Source organism: Corvus hawaiiensis, chromosome 21 (genome assembly GCF_020740725.1).
Source record: "Corvus hawaiiensis isolate bCorHaw1 chromosome 21, bCorHaw1.pri.cur, whole genome shotgun sequence".
In the NCBI taxonomy this organism is placed as follows: domain Eukaryota; kingdom Metazoa; phylum Chordata; class Aves; order Passeriformes; family Corvidae; genus Corvus; species Corvus hawaiiensis.
In genome coordinates, this window is record NC_063233.1 from 4,181,105 (window position 1) to 4,196,245 (window position 15,141).

The 15,141-nt window shown below is 46.3% G+C and overlaps 1 protein-coding gene across 1 annotated transcript in view; it reads left to right on the forward strand.

Annotated features, from left to right (window-relative positions):
- DDX31 (DEAD-box helicase 31) overlaps positions 1-15,141 on the forward strand; it is a 43,608-nt gene that overhangs the window by 25,705 nt on the left and 2,762 nt on the right. The window contains exons 18-19 of the mRNA XM_048325217.1: positions 4,748-4,859; positions 9,966-10,146. Of these exons, the coding sequence (XP_048181174.1) occupies positions 4,748-4,859; positions 9,966-10,146 (293 nt within the window). The remainder of the gene's footprint in view (positions 1-4,747; positions 4,860-9,965; positions 10,147-15,141) is intronic.

The window sequence follows — 15,141 nt, forward strand, 5'->3', positions numbered from 1 at the left end:
CTTTTCCCTCTGCATCAAAGCAAGTGGGATTTTGCTGTTGCCTTCAGTGGAGCTGAGATCCATCCACTGTGGCTGTGTTTTAATCTCCTGCAGGAACTTAGAAATACGGAATAACCAGTTTTATGTGACTCAATCTGAAAGAATTGAGATTTAAGAATAGCGTTTCTCTTCATGGGAAAAATTCTTTATCGTTTAATGGGGATGAAATTACTGCAGTTCTGTCAATATGAAACAATCTCCTTCAGGAATTACTTGAAAAATATGTTAAATGCAATCAAGGGCCCATCCTGTATGTTAGCTCCACGTTTTATATTGCCGTGGAGACTTTGAATGGTCAGCTCAGAAGCTGCAGGGGCATTTCCCAAGTTTTCAGGAGGGTTAATCTCTATGAAATTCCCTACATTTGCCACATGGACAGCACAGTGAGCTGGGAATGCAGCGGGACATTGCATGGGACAGAGGGGGATTGAGGAGGTGTCAGGAGGAGCTGAGACTGATCCCGTTGGGATGTTGCCATTGGAGGGAGGTTCAGCTCTGCTGCTCAGCCCTCCATGCTCTTGAGTCATGTATATATTATAGTCCTCCACACAGGAACCTCATTATGATGCTCTTCAGTCCTCATTGCCTCAACTCAAGTCCATTATAAGTACCACGTTGGAACATGTATTTTTTGGGCTTCTGTGTGCAGCCAGGGAGCAAGCTGAAGTGCCTGTAAAATGTATATTTTATATTTAGGTATATGAAATATATATGTGGCTATGTCTGGGCGTGTGAATGTTCACCTACCTACAAAGAGAATAAATTTGATCTTTCAACTTTTATGGAGGGGGGCATGGGGGACTTGGTGAGTTCTAGAGAAGGTGTGTGGAGGTTAGTAAAAAGTTGTTATTAAAACAAAATCCTTCATTTTGTTTTGAAGTATAATGGAATCAGGAGATGTTACAGCCAGGCTTTTTGGTGGGTTTTCCCCATCTTTCTATTTTTTTCTTTTTTTTCCTGTTTTAAGAATGAACTTTTCTACCTCAGCCTAGTCTTACTGTGATTCAATTTTTCTTTTTCATTATCATGTTCTCTTAATGAAATCAGAAGTTTTCAGTACTTATCCCAACCTCTCACACCTAAAATCTGCCATCTTTATCACTGGAAGTTTCCTTCTTCTGACAGAAACCCATGTGTCTTTTACTGGTGGAGTTGGCATTTTTGGGAGTTCCCCTGGTTGAATCCTGACTTTTTTCCCTTGCATTTCTTCTTTTAGCTTATAAATATTGTTATTGTCCACAGTCTTTCTGCCAGTGGTTTGGGATCTGCCAGAACAGGCTTTTAAGGAATCACAAGGTAGAAGAAGTTCTCCTATCCCACTGTTTCTCCATGATGGCAACAGTGCTGCTTGTTTAACAGAGGGAACAAATTTAGATGGGGAGCAGATCAAGCAAACCTCTGGGGTGGGCTTTTATCTTTGGGGTCTTGGAAAAATGTGTGAGGTCTCAAATTAATTGTCCTGCTGATCCAAACCAGGATTAAAGCTTGCTTGTGTGAGTAAGGCACATGGAATGGTTTCCATGCCCTTCCAGTAGCACTGATTTATTTGATCTGTCCAGACACTCAGTCGTGGGCAGGTTTTATTTTCACAGTTTGCCTCTTGAGTCAGTTTTAAATCTAGGATTTTTTTATTTTTTTTAATGGGGTGGGGTTTTTTTGTTTTTTTAGATGAACCTCCCTGTAAGACAGGAATCAAACACAGGTTTTTTTCGTGCCCATTAGGGTGCAGTTTTAAAATGAGATCTGTCTCAAGGGTCTGAAGGGGATAAAAGACAAGGTGGAGATGGGAGGAGGGGAGAAGCTGTTTTCCGAGGACATTATGTTTCCTGCCATTTGCTTCTTTTTTATTTATATCTCTTGCACTGACCTCACACTTTGGAAATTATGCACCTAGTTTTTTATCCCTCTTTTTTGTCTTACTTTTTTTTTTTATTTTCCCCCAGCACCGGGAAGAAGAGATGCCTCATTTTGAAACCTAAAGGGGGGAATAAGAAAAGTCCTTTGTAATATATTGCCATATTATCACTAAATCCCCTGACAGTTGTGACACAGAAGCAAGTCACCTGTCACTTAAGCTTGAGGTCTCTTTAATTTTCTCCTGGAATTCGCACCAGGCTGTCTTTAATTTGAGGCCTTTATTGGAATTCTGAAACCTTTCTGCCTCCCCGGTGCTCAGATCTATTCTGAGTGCTGTTACAGAATGTATACAATAACCAACACAGGGATTCAGAGGGGGCTGAAGCACTGTTTATTTAACACTCTGGAGGGATTTTCGTGCTTATTCGGTCCTGGCTACCCGGCTTTCAATATCGCTTTGACAACCGTTATGCCCTTCTCATTAATTTTAAACAGTTAAAACACAGGAAAAAGAGAAAAAGTTTTCATTATTAAAGTGCTTTACTTTTTAATAACAGAGGATTCTGTCCGCCAGGGGAAAGGGCAAACCTCACTAATTTCACATTCATATTAAAAAGCGCTGGGAAGGTGACACTTGGTGCTGCCAGGAGGCTTAACAAAAGGAAAGTGCTGGGGGCCGGGAGGAGCAGGCGGGGCAAGAAAGTTTTGTGTTTCACGTCAGTGGAAACTTGGTAGTGACAACAAGGAGTGGCCACTTCGGGGAGGCAGCTCCACTTGGGGCTCATTAAACCTCTGCAGAGGCCCCTGGGCTGGGGATGGTCTCAGCTGATGGACCGGCACACCTGAAGTCAAAGGCACCTCTGAAAGGAGTGTCCAGAGAAGGGCAGCAAAGCTGGGGAAAGGTCTAGAGAGTAAATCATGTGAGGAGCAGCTGAGGGAACTGGGGTGGCTGAACCTGGAGAAAAGGAGGTTCAAGGAACACAACTCCCTGACTGACAGGAGGGTGCAGCCAGGTGGGGGTCAGGATCTGCTCCCAGGGAACAAGGACAGGAGGAGAGGGCACAGCCTCAAGCTGTGCCAGGGGAGGTTCAGGTTGGACATCAGGAATAATTGGTTCACTGGAAGGGTTGTCAAGTGTTAGAAGGGGCTGCCCAGGGAGGTCTGGAGTCCTCATCCCTGGAGGAGTTCAAGTAAAACTGGACGGGGCACTCAGTGCCGTGGTTTGGTTGAGAAAATGATGGTCAGTCAAAGGTTGGAGTCGATGATCTTGGAGGTCTTTTCTGACCTAAATGATGCTGTGATTCTGTGAGCTGGGTTTTGAGCCCTTCTTGAGGGGATTGGGAGACAGCAGGGACCAGAAATCTGGGAGACTTCCTGTGTTAAAATAGCCAGGTTGTCTTTGGACGTGCAGGTGGACAGCCTAGGCAGTGAGTGAGCAGTAGCTCCAGCCCCAAGTGTGTTTGCTTTGTTGAGGAATAACCCAGTGGCTGGAAGCTGTGGGATCCTGAGTTCCAGGGAGGAGGGCACAGTGCAGGGCATTTAAACTACATTTGTGGTCTGTCTCTGGGCACATTTACTGTTGGGTACAGAGTGGCACATCTGGGACAGCAGAACATCTTGTGTCAGGTGCTGGCAGCCCCCATGGTCACTGGGGTTTGTGGTGTCAGTGGGATGTGGCTCCTTTGGACTGGCAGCAGTGCAGAGGAAAGAGGGGTTCGCAGCATTAGCATGCAGATCTGCCAGAGAAGAACAACAGGATTGCTGCCTTGGCACAGGCCTCCTCCAGAATCCCAGGAGCTGGGTGTTTGTATTCAGTCAGCCCTGCTCGGATGAGGGGTCTGACCAGTATCAAGTTGCTGCCTTGGATCTGGCACTCTTACACTTGGATGCTGGTTCCTGTCTGAGTAACCCTGGAGAACCTGTGGCCCTTTTCTGGGAGAGGTGCACATCCATGGATGCTTGGCTTTGCACTTTGCTGTCAGCTTTCCATCAAAAATTTCACTGGTTTTCTGCTCCACATTTCCTTTCTCTGCCTGGATCCCTTAGAGAGGGACAGAGCCTCTCTTCTCCTCCCAGTAACAGCTTTGCTCCCAGGAATGTTTGTTTTCTATTTACTGAACTGCATCCTGCAGTCTGATCCCAGGAAAGCTGGAACACGTGCAAAATTGCTCTCTTGGCCTGAGGAAGTTTATTCTGTCGTGCCTTTGGTGCGAGGGGCTTGTCCTGCTCTAGAGGAGCCAAGTGATGGCAGGTCCAGTCAAATATGTGTTGACAGTGAGAAAACTTCACGTAGAAATCCATGCTGGAATTCATGAGAAGTTCATTTGGTTGCCTTTGTTCACAGGTGCTGAATTTGGTCTCTTCTCTGGAGCTTGGGGGTGAATGTGGATCTCATAGTCTCCTGCCCTGGGTATTTTGGGGAAGTGCCCAGGGGAACTTGGAATACCACTCTGAACCTGTTAGTGTAGGGTCTGGGGGGGAGTTATTCCAAATAACTCCAATGGAAACAAGCAGCGGGATCCAGCCTGTTGAACCTGGAATAAAAAAAAAAAAAAAAAAAAAAAAAAAAAAAGGGAAAAAAAAGCAAGGGAAAAAGATACGTGATAGATGTTAGAAAACACAAAATTAAAACTGATTTGTTCTCCCCACCACACGGCGCTCACTGGCTGCTCTGACTTTAACATCTTTATCTGGATTTTTTTTTTTTCCTCTAGTAATATTGAGAGGATTACCTTTGTTGGCCCCTGGGTAGTTGCTGTGTGATTTTACTGTTATTAAATCTATTGTAAACTGCTTCATTATTCCTGACTCAAATTCTCTCTTTCCTCTAATCCTCCCACCTCCCTGGTAGAAATCCTGTGGCGAGAACCCTCAGGAAGTCCAGGAGAGGGCCACAGTCCTGCAGACAAAATTTGAAAATCACGTCCACTCCAGCGAGGGGACTGTCCGGTGGGCAAAGAAAGGTCAGTGTGTTTCCTTCCACTTATCCCACAGGGGCTCAGATGAGCTGCCAAGGTTTTCTTCTGGGGGCAGAGCATCAGGGAAAAGGCCTGGAAGAAACATTTTGGGGCTGTTGGGCTCTGCAGGGGGTTGAGGTGGGCCCAGAAGGCTTTGTGGTGATATTAAATGTTAATTTCTGGTGTTCCCATATTACGTGCAAATGAGATTTAGTCTTGGCTTTCAATGGGATTCACATCCAAGGGCTCTGACCCAATCACAGGAGCGAATGGGTTGTGTGTGTTATGCTGGGAAGGGCATGGGTGACTTCCTCCACCACATCCTGGTGCAATTCCCATCAGATGCCTTCAGTTCACAGCAGGGGGGTGAATTTGAAGCCTGAAAGACAGGATGCAACTCTGACCAGGAAAGGATATTGGACTGGAGCTGGTTGTGTGGGATGGGAGATAAATGAGAGAGGGGGCAACAACTCAAAAAGGCAGGAAGAATAAAAACTGGGATGGACTTGATAATTGTAACTGTGTGCAGATCTGGGATTTGATCTGCCATCTTTTCCAAGATGAGCAGTGTAAGAGACTTCCTTTCTTCCTCTCAGTTTGGAAAATCCAGAGGAATTGGGAGAAAGATTTAAAATTTGCTGGGGATGTGGTAGGAAAAGAAACACTAAACTGTCTCCTGAGAGGAGCCAAAATGGTGGTGCAGGGTAGGCAGTGTGGGAAGTCAGGCCCCAGAGCTCCTGGCAATTACTTGGAATTTGACTGAGTTCCTGAGACAGGTCCGCACAATGCAACTCTTCATGCAAGAGACTAAGCCATTCTTGCTCACAGTATTTAGGACTGGAGCCTTTCTCCTTTTTTGTGTCTCCCCATATCTCCCTTCCTGATTGTTTTCTTTTTTACCTCGTTGCTCTGAGCCAAGTCCTGCTCTCTAAACTTGTGTAGAAGTTATTTCAGCTCTGCAGCATTTCCAGTTGAGAGGGGTGCTGGTGAGATGAATTTTAATGGTCTGCATCATTTCTGTTTACCATTCTGTGTACCTGCTGTGTGCACCTGCATACAGGTGTGGGACAGGTGTGCCACATGTGCTCAACTTCTGAAATCACCTTCTAAGGGGTCCAAAACCAAATGGGGATATTGCCCTTTGAGCTATACGATGTCTGGAGAAACTGGAGAAGGGAAGGCTGTTCTCAAGATAAAAGTTAAGTTCAGCATGAAAATTATTTGGAATCTTGAGAAGTGATTGTTCAGGAGGTCAAAGGTGCTGTTTTTTCTGAGTGTTGTACTCGCTTTTTAGCTGATGACACAGCAGAGCAACCAGAGCACCTCCTGTGACTGCCTGCTTACCCCAAATGATTCTGCATGCTTTTCGTGATGTATGGCTGTATTGAGGGGCAAGGTATTTAAAATTCTGCTGTTTCACTCTTTGCTCTCTCCCCCTGCTACTGCACGTCCCTAGGCTGAAATCTCACCCCACCTCCAGCAGTTGCAGTGCTGATTTCAGTTCTTTGGGGCTTTCAAACACCTTCCTCATGCAGTGAAAGTGTTGGACTTGCTACACAAGCAGCTTGCACCCATTTTCGGGTGTATGGTGTAATTACTCTTATAGCTGCTCTTTTAAATCCATTTACAATCTTAATACATGTGACTTACCATGATCATAATCCTTCATTCTGCATGGATGAGCTTCTTGTTGTTCCCTTGGGATTTCTTGTACCCCATGCAAACTTCTAACCTGAAATGCCTGTGACAGGGACAACCAATGAGTGACTCTGGTCACACCTAAAAAACCTCTGTGGTTCCTCTCCACTCAGTGTCACTGTGCACACACCCAGCCATACACACTTGTTGCTGACCTCAGCATGAATAACTTCTTTAGCCACAGAAAATACATCAGGAAATGCTGAAATGTTGTGCATCCCATTTATCTTGTACAGGAGCACTCCACCTCTTTTTCCAACTCTGCTATCTACGTATGCAAATTTTCCATTGCTGAGTGGCTTCCATAAGCCCCTCTTCCTCCCCTCTGAGCCAGGCATCATGAATAATTAACATGGCAGCTGGCTTTTGCTTTCATGGCAGACAATCAATTGGAAACTGTGCCAGGGATGCATTTGTTTCTCTCTCTTTTTCTGTTTTTCCCCATTTTCTGACCTAGTCAATGTTAATAAGCAGTGTTTGCACTGCAGCCTGCTTTCAAAAGGCGAGTGGCTCCCTGCCCGCTCTCCCCTTCTGGCTCTGGGTCCCATGTTTTTCAGACTCAAATCAAATGGTTCAGGGAAGGTGCTGCCCTTCAAACTTGATTGACTGATCAGCAGTGAGATGGGTGGGAGGAGGGGTCTGGCTGGGCCCTGCTACCTGAAGGATGAGCCTCGTCAAGAGTGGAGCCCCTTTTGGGAAGTGGAGGATGCTCATCCCAAGGCTTGCATGGGTGCTTCATTTCGGAGCTGTGGGGCCAGAAAGAGCTCAGGAGACTGATCCTTTTTGCCCTTGGGGTTACAGAAAGGATAAGGAAGCAAACCCTGCTTTTCTCCTCCTGGTTACCCAGTTTTACAGCAGTTGAGCATTTTGCCGCCTCCTTTCTGTCCTCAGTGCCCGTGTGTGGAGAGGGACAGCAGAGTCACAGGAGCCCAGTGCTGTGGCACAGTGCTGGTGTCCATGGTGGTTTTGGTGCATCCCTCCCTCCTGCTCCCACCTGCTCTGGCAAAGTGCCTCCCAGTTTATCCAGCCCTGCTGAGGCTGTGCCCTGGGGCCAGTGCTGGGAGCTGGCTGCCAGCTGAGAGCCTGGTGAACAGGTTATGTCACCTGTCTCCCTTTCATATCTCATTACCCTCTCATCCCCTGTTTGAAATAACAACAAACCAACCCTTCTCACCCCCATTTATGTATAGCACACCGGGTTTTTTCTTTTCTCCTTTGATTTTCCACACTTATATTTCCTGTAGAAAAATGGGGATGCACAAGTGCAAAGGACCAGTCTAAATCCTCTGTCTTACATGAGCACAAGTCCAAATCCCACTCCAAGCCAGTACATGTTGCCTTAGACTTGTGTTGGTGTGGCAAAAACTCTGAACAGCTCGGGCAGTTTGTTCTGTGGCATCAAGATGAGGAACCCTTTACTTGAATTATGGCCTGACCAGCTCTGTTACCAGTCTTGTTTTCCTAAAGCTCTGTCTCTTTGATGACAAAATCATAAAAGAATTTCAACTTTAAAAAAAACCCCAAAAAACAATAAAGCTTTCAGTATCTAGCCACTCTAATTGCACATAAAAATCAGAAAACATGTCTCTGGCAACACTGAGAGGTCTAAAGAGCTGATAGTAAAGATTTTAAAAATAATCTCATCCACAAAGGTCTTAATTTCAGTCTTGTGGGTGCTGTAATGAAGCTCTGAGCTGCTTGGAGGTGAGGCAGTTTCCTGGGCTGGGATTTTGACCTGCAGGTCCAGCCAGGCTCTCAGTTCAGCTCTGGGTGAGTGCCTTGCAGCTCTCCCTGGTTCTATGTGCTCTGACTCAAAGCTGTAGCTGATACAGATGTCTGTCAGGACTTTGGGAGAAGGGGAGCCTTTGACACTTTGATTCTCTAACTCTGATCTGGGGAGTTGGTACCAGCAGCTTTTCCTCTCTGCATGGCTGTGGGAGGTGAGCTCAGCCTTCATAATAAGGGGATCTTTAGTATCAGCCATTTCAAATGTTGTGAGACAGGCAGCTATATTAGCTCCAATGGGACTGAATTCAAAGCGGGAGCAAGTTCTTATTGTTCCCTTTGAAGAGTTACATCTTCTCATAGGTGAATTTGACCAATAACTTTATGAAAAAAAAAAAAGCAGCAGAACAGGGTTTTTGAGAGCATTTGAGCAGGTTTATAAGCCCTCAGAAGGATGGCCTTCAGACGAGACACCGAGACAGCATTTGGAATTTAGCATTCTCTTTTTTGGGAAAACACAGGTCTCTCGGTGCTCAGAAGCCTCTAAAAGAGCAGCATTGTGAAATTGGGAAGAAGGTGCAAAAAACTCAATCTCTTCTTCTCATCGATTGGGAAAAGGAGTTCGCTTTGCTCAGTAAACAGAGCTTTGATGGATTCCCTGGGTCCTTCCAGGAGCTGATCTGCTAAAATGACATTTTTATTACTGTTCATAAACTCCAATCTCCGGCTGCTGCCAAGAGATTAGACATAAGCTGTGGGCAAACTTGCTGGTCTGGTGGCTCAACAGGCAAGGGCAGGAGAGGTGAGAGTTTAGAGCATGCTGCTGTCGGGAAGGAGAGGGAGAGGAAGATGCAGGTGGTGGTTTGGAGTGAGGGCTGGGGGGACACAGGAGGTTTAGCAAGCAGAGGAGCAGCAGGGGATTGAAGGGAGGCATTTTCTGAGCTGCCGAGTTTCCTTGCTGGAAGCCCCTCTATTCCCAGAGCAGGGGACAGCCCGGGTGTAGTTAATGTTCCGGGGACGGGGAGGAGCAGAGGTAGTGCTCATATTAGTGGATGATTGTCTTTAGAGCAATGAGCCCTGAGGGAAGGGCATTACAGGAATATAAAGACAGGAAGGGAAATTTGCACACAGTTCTATTATTTTTCCCTTTTGAGAAGGTGAGCTCTGCTCTCAGTGTGCTGATGAGTCAGGAAATCCATCCGGCTCTCAGATATTTATAAGGGACTAGCTGGTAACTGGTGAAAAATGCATGGACTACTGGGACTCTGATATCAGAGGAGTCTTCCTATGCCATCTCCATGCTTCTCTTTCTTTGTCCCTGCATCTCTGTTCCCACTCTCCTCTTATCTGCTGCCACTCAATGACTCTTGAGAGATGTGCTACAAACATCACCTTTTGTGGCCAAAGGGGTAGCCTTGCAGGAGGCAGCCCCAGTGCAATTCAATGGAGCTTTGTTTCAGTTCCTAACACCTCCCCAGCACCTACCTTCCCCTTTTGGGATTGTACTAGTACTATGCAACCTTCACAGATTTTTAACATGCCAACCTCTTCTGCCAGCTGCTGACCAGAAGGTGTCCCAAAGGACCAGACCGATGTCCTTTCAGCTGGAACAGCTGAATCTTTAAGTGTGTATATATATAAAAATGCAGCAGCAAAGGGAATTCACTGGGTTTTTTTTCTTCCCCTCAGCACTGCAGTCTTTCCTTTGTGCCTATACCGCCTATCCCAGGAACCTCAAGCACATCTTCCACATCAAATCTCTTCACCTGGGTCACGTGGCCAAGAGCTTTGGGCTGAGAGATGCCCCACAGAACCTGACTGCTCTTCCAACTGCAGGCTCAAAGAAGAAAACCAAACCAGGACCAAAAAGGTATGTCAGGCTGATGTTCCTGAGCCAAGGAGCACCGGGTGACACGCTGGGCTGTGCTTTGCTCCTCAAGGTGGTTGTGCTTGCTCCAGGAATCGAGTGTAAATCAAAAGGCAGATCTGTTGGTAGAAATGATCCTTCTGCAAACCTGTAGGTGTGAGTAGTTCTGGCAAAAGCATTTCTGAAAAATCCTGTGGGATCTTTGCCAGGAAGAGTCTGCAGCAAACCCAGAGTTGCAGCTCTGTTCCCTCTGGTGTGTGCACGGGGCTGTTCTGGGTACTCCTGTTCTGTGTAAGGAATTGGAGACTCCCCGATGCTACTGGAGGAGCCCTGAGCCCTCTTCTGTGCTTGCAAGGGAGCTGAAGGTGCTCAGTGCATCTGATCCTGGCTCCTCTGAGTTGGTTCCACAGGACAGATAATCCTCTCTTTTGGGATCACAGTGCTAAGGACAAGCTGTCTTCCCTGGTGCAATGGCAGGATCCTAAACCTCTGGCTTGCAGTAAAATCACTGTAATAATTCAAAGGAGGAAAATCTTTTTTCATTATCAGCAACAATTGTGACTCTTTCCATGCAATTGTTGCTACAAACTCCGTTAGCAAACCTTAGCCATTCAATTAAAGCACTAATCCACATAATTGTTCCAGGGCTGGGCACTTCTCTTGCACATGTACCTATCCTGTGAAAAGAAAAAATGCAAGGGGAAGGGATTTTAAAATAAAAAGTTGGAGCCTGCATTGTCCTGCTTTCAGAAGCCACCAGGGACAGGCCACTGCTCTGCCTCCTGCTCCAGCTGACCCTCCTCAGCAGATGGGCAACAGGATGGGAATGCCCCTGTGAGCAGGGGATTTAACGGAGCTTTATTTCGGGAAGAATAGCCTGATTAGCTGATAAAGAGCATGTAAGATGGTATGGGGTGGGCTTTGATGTCTTGCTGGCCCAGCAGGGTGTCAAGCTATGACTGACAGTAGCGTGTCACAGGATTACTTGGCCTGTAACAATGCCTCTCTCTGTTCCTGTGATGTTGCTACTCTGTTAGAGCTACTTTTTCCCTTGTTACAAACCTCTTTTAGACGGGGGTTCCTCCTCCCCAAGTCTTCATCCCATTATAGCACAGACAAGCTCAGGATACAGTAGGTATTTACACGCAGGACTTGTCGGGTTGGGGAATGTGGAGGTGTTGGAACAAATGGTCTGAGAGTGATTTGAGAGCTCATTTGCACGTGGATCATAGAATTGCAGCTCAGGGAAAGTGGGCAGACTTTGCACAGCTCAGTCACGGCTCAGGCTCCAGATTTCAAATCCGGGAGCATCTGGAAAGTTAAGACTCTGCAAAAAATAGCCAAAGTTGTGATGTGCAACAATTGTTCCTGCCCGTGAAACTTGCTTCTAATCAGCTTTCTGTGTGTGTGCTTAAAAAAAAAATAAATAAATAAAGAGAGAGGATATATTAGTATTTATAGGATAGTTTAGAGAAAGTGAATATAGATTCAAATTCAGTCTGCACTTGCATAAATCCAAGATAGTTCTATTAACTTAGAGAATTGCTTTTGATTTCACACTGACAAAGCAGAAGGCAAAACTCAGCCTGCCATTTAGAAGACAAATAGTTTCTAATTGTAAAATGCAAGGCTTGAAATTATAACAGCACAGCCACAGAGCAGTCATTTTAATTATATTTCTCACATGATGCTGTGAGTGTTGGTTGTCGTATTACACATTGTCTCCCAACATCCGATACTGGTTTTTAATCAGGCTGCTCACTAAAGCCTCATCTCTCAGCACCTGCCTAGAGAATAAAGAGCAGGCGCTCCAGGTTGAAAGTGGGGTAAAGGCAATCATTAAATGTTTCCTTAAGAGGACAAAGAAAACTTTTCATTTCTTTTGAAGTCTCCTTTTGTGCTTCGCGCCTCCTCGGGGAGCCTGCTTGGGGAAGGTGAGACAGTGAGAGGGAGCAGCCAGCTGTGTGATGTTTCAGTGCTGAAACGTGGGAGCAGCCCTCTCCTCAATGCCCATGTAAGCTTCCATGTATTTTTCAGAGGTCTTTGTGCAAACCAGCTGTCCCCTTAGCTGTAGTGGATCTTGCAAAACCCAATCTGAAGATGGAACAATAATCGCACGCGATGTTTTTTGAAAGTTGCAATGCTGTGTTTAGGTGAGAGATGAGCACAAGAACCAGATACTGCATATTGAATTACAGTACAGCAGCTTAGTGAGTGTCTGGGCTCATGCTTTGACTGCAGGGTAGAGGCAAGGAAGCTGATCCCACTTCCATTGAGGGATTAGCTGTCCTTGGTTCACTGTGGAGTCGCAGCACGCCGAGGAAGTGGCTGACAGGCCAGATAGACTTGTCTTTTGACTCCTTCACAATGCAGATGCCAAAGACCCACTGCCATTCCACCATGCATCCCTGTGCTGCTCAGTCCTTTGCATTCTGGATCAGTGGGCTTTCATGGGAATCTGTGGCAACTGAGGGAGTGCTTTCCTTTTGAACTCAGGAAAGCCAGTGTGTGCCCCCAGAGGGTTTCACTGCAGGGAGGAGTTGCAACTTAATTTGGCTTTTTTGTGAGTTCAAGCCATTACAAAGAAAGAGATGAATCTTTAGTTCAGCTGATTCTGTGGAACAACTTGCTACAGGAATCTCAGATGCAAGAAATGCTCAGAAAGATTGAATTTACTTGTGAGTATCAAGAATTGCTACAGCATATGCAAAAAGCGATACAAAAACAAAGGTGAAAACCCCCTCGTGCTTCAGAGTTTAAGTCCAACCCTTAACTAAAACGGGCTCAGGAAGAGGTGTCCAGGGTGCTTCTGTTGGAGAGCACTGCTGTACATCATTATCACAGTGCCATTGCTCTGATGTGAGGATGGGCATGGCTTGAAGGCTCTGGCTGCAAGATCATTGTGTTAATTCATTCTTCAGCATGGTCAGATAGAATCAGACAACTCCTGGGAAATGGACCTTGTAGCCCTGTGTCTTCCACGTGGTCAGGGCAGCAGTTTCCTATGGGTGAAAACTTGTAGCCTTTTACCTTCTCTCCCACCTCACATCCTCAGTTCCACTTTTGAACATCTTGGCATGGACAATTTTGAAAAGACTAATACAGGGCTTGTGACTCAGGGCTGCAGCTGGGTCTCCCTGCACAGAAATTGTCTCATCAGTAGAAGCACTTTGCCTGCCAGTTTTTACATGCACATTTAGAGCTTTCCTGGTATCACTGAATCAGTCAAAATGCAAGTTTGGAATTCTGCCCACTGGGAATTTCACTTGGTTTGGGCAGTCTGCTCTAGAAAGCCAAACTGGAGCTCAGGTAAGAGCATGTATCCATGGGCAAATGGAGCCACAAATTAAGAGTAAGAGACATGGCTGCTGTGAAAGGAAACATCACCATCACTCTTCCTTAAGGCAGTCTAGGGACACAGGTGAGACCTGGTTACCACATCATGATGCTGTAAAAAAAGTCCTCTTATGAAATTAAAGTTTTATAGTTATAAAATCCTCTGATTGTTTCCTGCATACAGCAGTGCCCTTTGTTACTGTCCTGTTCCACGGTGGCTGCAGCACAGAGCCTTTGCTCCATCTCTGAGCAAGTTAACAGCTCTGCACAAAGAGCTGGAAAACCAAAAATTGTCATCTCTCTAACTGAAGTATATTCTGTCCTCTAGGCTGGGAAAGGGCCTGACAGAAGCAAGACCTGGGAGGTTCCCAACCTCCCAGTGCTGCTTTTGTCCTTTTTCCATACGGTGAAAACCAAGGCATGAAAGTTCATGGCAGTGAAAGTGGGACTGGGGTTTCTGTGTAGCTGAAATGCATTTGACTTCAGTAGGGCAAGGTGGGCTTTGCAGTTCAGCACGTCTCAGTGTGGAGACCACCCTGCCCTGAGTGTTCTGGAACAGGTTTGGTGCTCATTCTGGCTGGGTAGTAACTTTCCTCAATCTTCTCAAGCGTCTGCATCAGCTGGGAACAGGGGACCTGGGCCATCTGTTGACCTGTCGAGAGCAGGGTAGGATTGCTGATGGATTTCTTGCCCCCACTCTGCAAAAACAACAGCAGCAAAACCAACCCAAACAGGGTTGCATTGGCTGCAGATGGTTCATCCAACGCTGTGAGTAGGAAAAGCAGGTGTTGCAGCAGCCTTGGCCCAGAGGTAACCCAGCTCTGCTGCTGGCACAGTGTCAAGGAGCTGTTGGAGATGCTGTCAGGCAGATTGATAGTGCAATCCACGTTGAAATGTTTTCTGATAAATGGAACAGCCTCCTCGGGTCTCCTCCAAAGACACACCATGAGTTCTGGGACTGTGCGTCAGAACTTCATCCTCCTCCTTCCTCAGCTGGAGCAGTTTGGGAGCCTTTGGTTGCTGTGGGTGCTCTGAGGTGGTTAAAGGTCCCTACACCTGGGCACTGCATTGCAGCAGCACCTCACACAGCAAGACAAAGGAACAGGCAGTGATGCCAACCAGGTTGAGAGACACCTCTAAGAACAAGCTCGCTCACCACTGAGGTGAAAAGATGAGCAGAGGCAGCTTCTGAGCCAGCAAACAATACCCAAGGAACCCTTGAGCAAAGCAGACTTGAGAGTCAAAGGGCCACAAGACCCAGGAGAAGGAGACCAGTTCCAAACCTTTCAGATTTCCTCAGAGATGGGTTGGGCAGCACCAGCATGCCTAAGATCACTGTGGCTCCTGAGTGGGGAAGGGGAGCAGCATGCTGGGAATAGCTCTGTAACTGGGTGTAGAAGGGAACTGAAGCAGAGGAAAGAAGGATTTTACTCTTTCCTTCACTGGACACTTTTTCTTCCAGATGTTCCTCTCCTGCCTTTTCCTCACTCAGTGATGTATTTAGCAAGATTCCCAAGATTCTCATGTTTAAACAGTGAATAAAATAATTCCAGTTTTTTGGAGAAGAATAGATTTTTTTTTTTTTGCCTTCAAAACTTTGGCCTGGTCTTTTCCAGCCTTTCAGGAGATAACAAAGTCATCTGGGGACAGACAGTTCCTCTG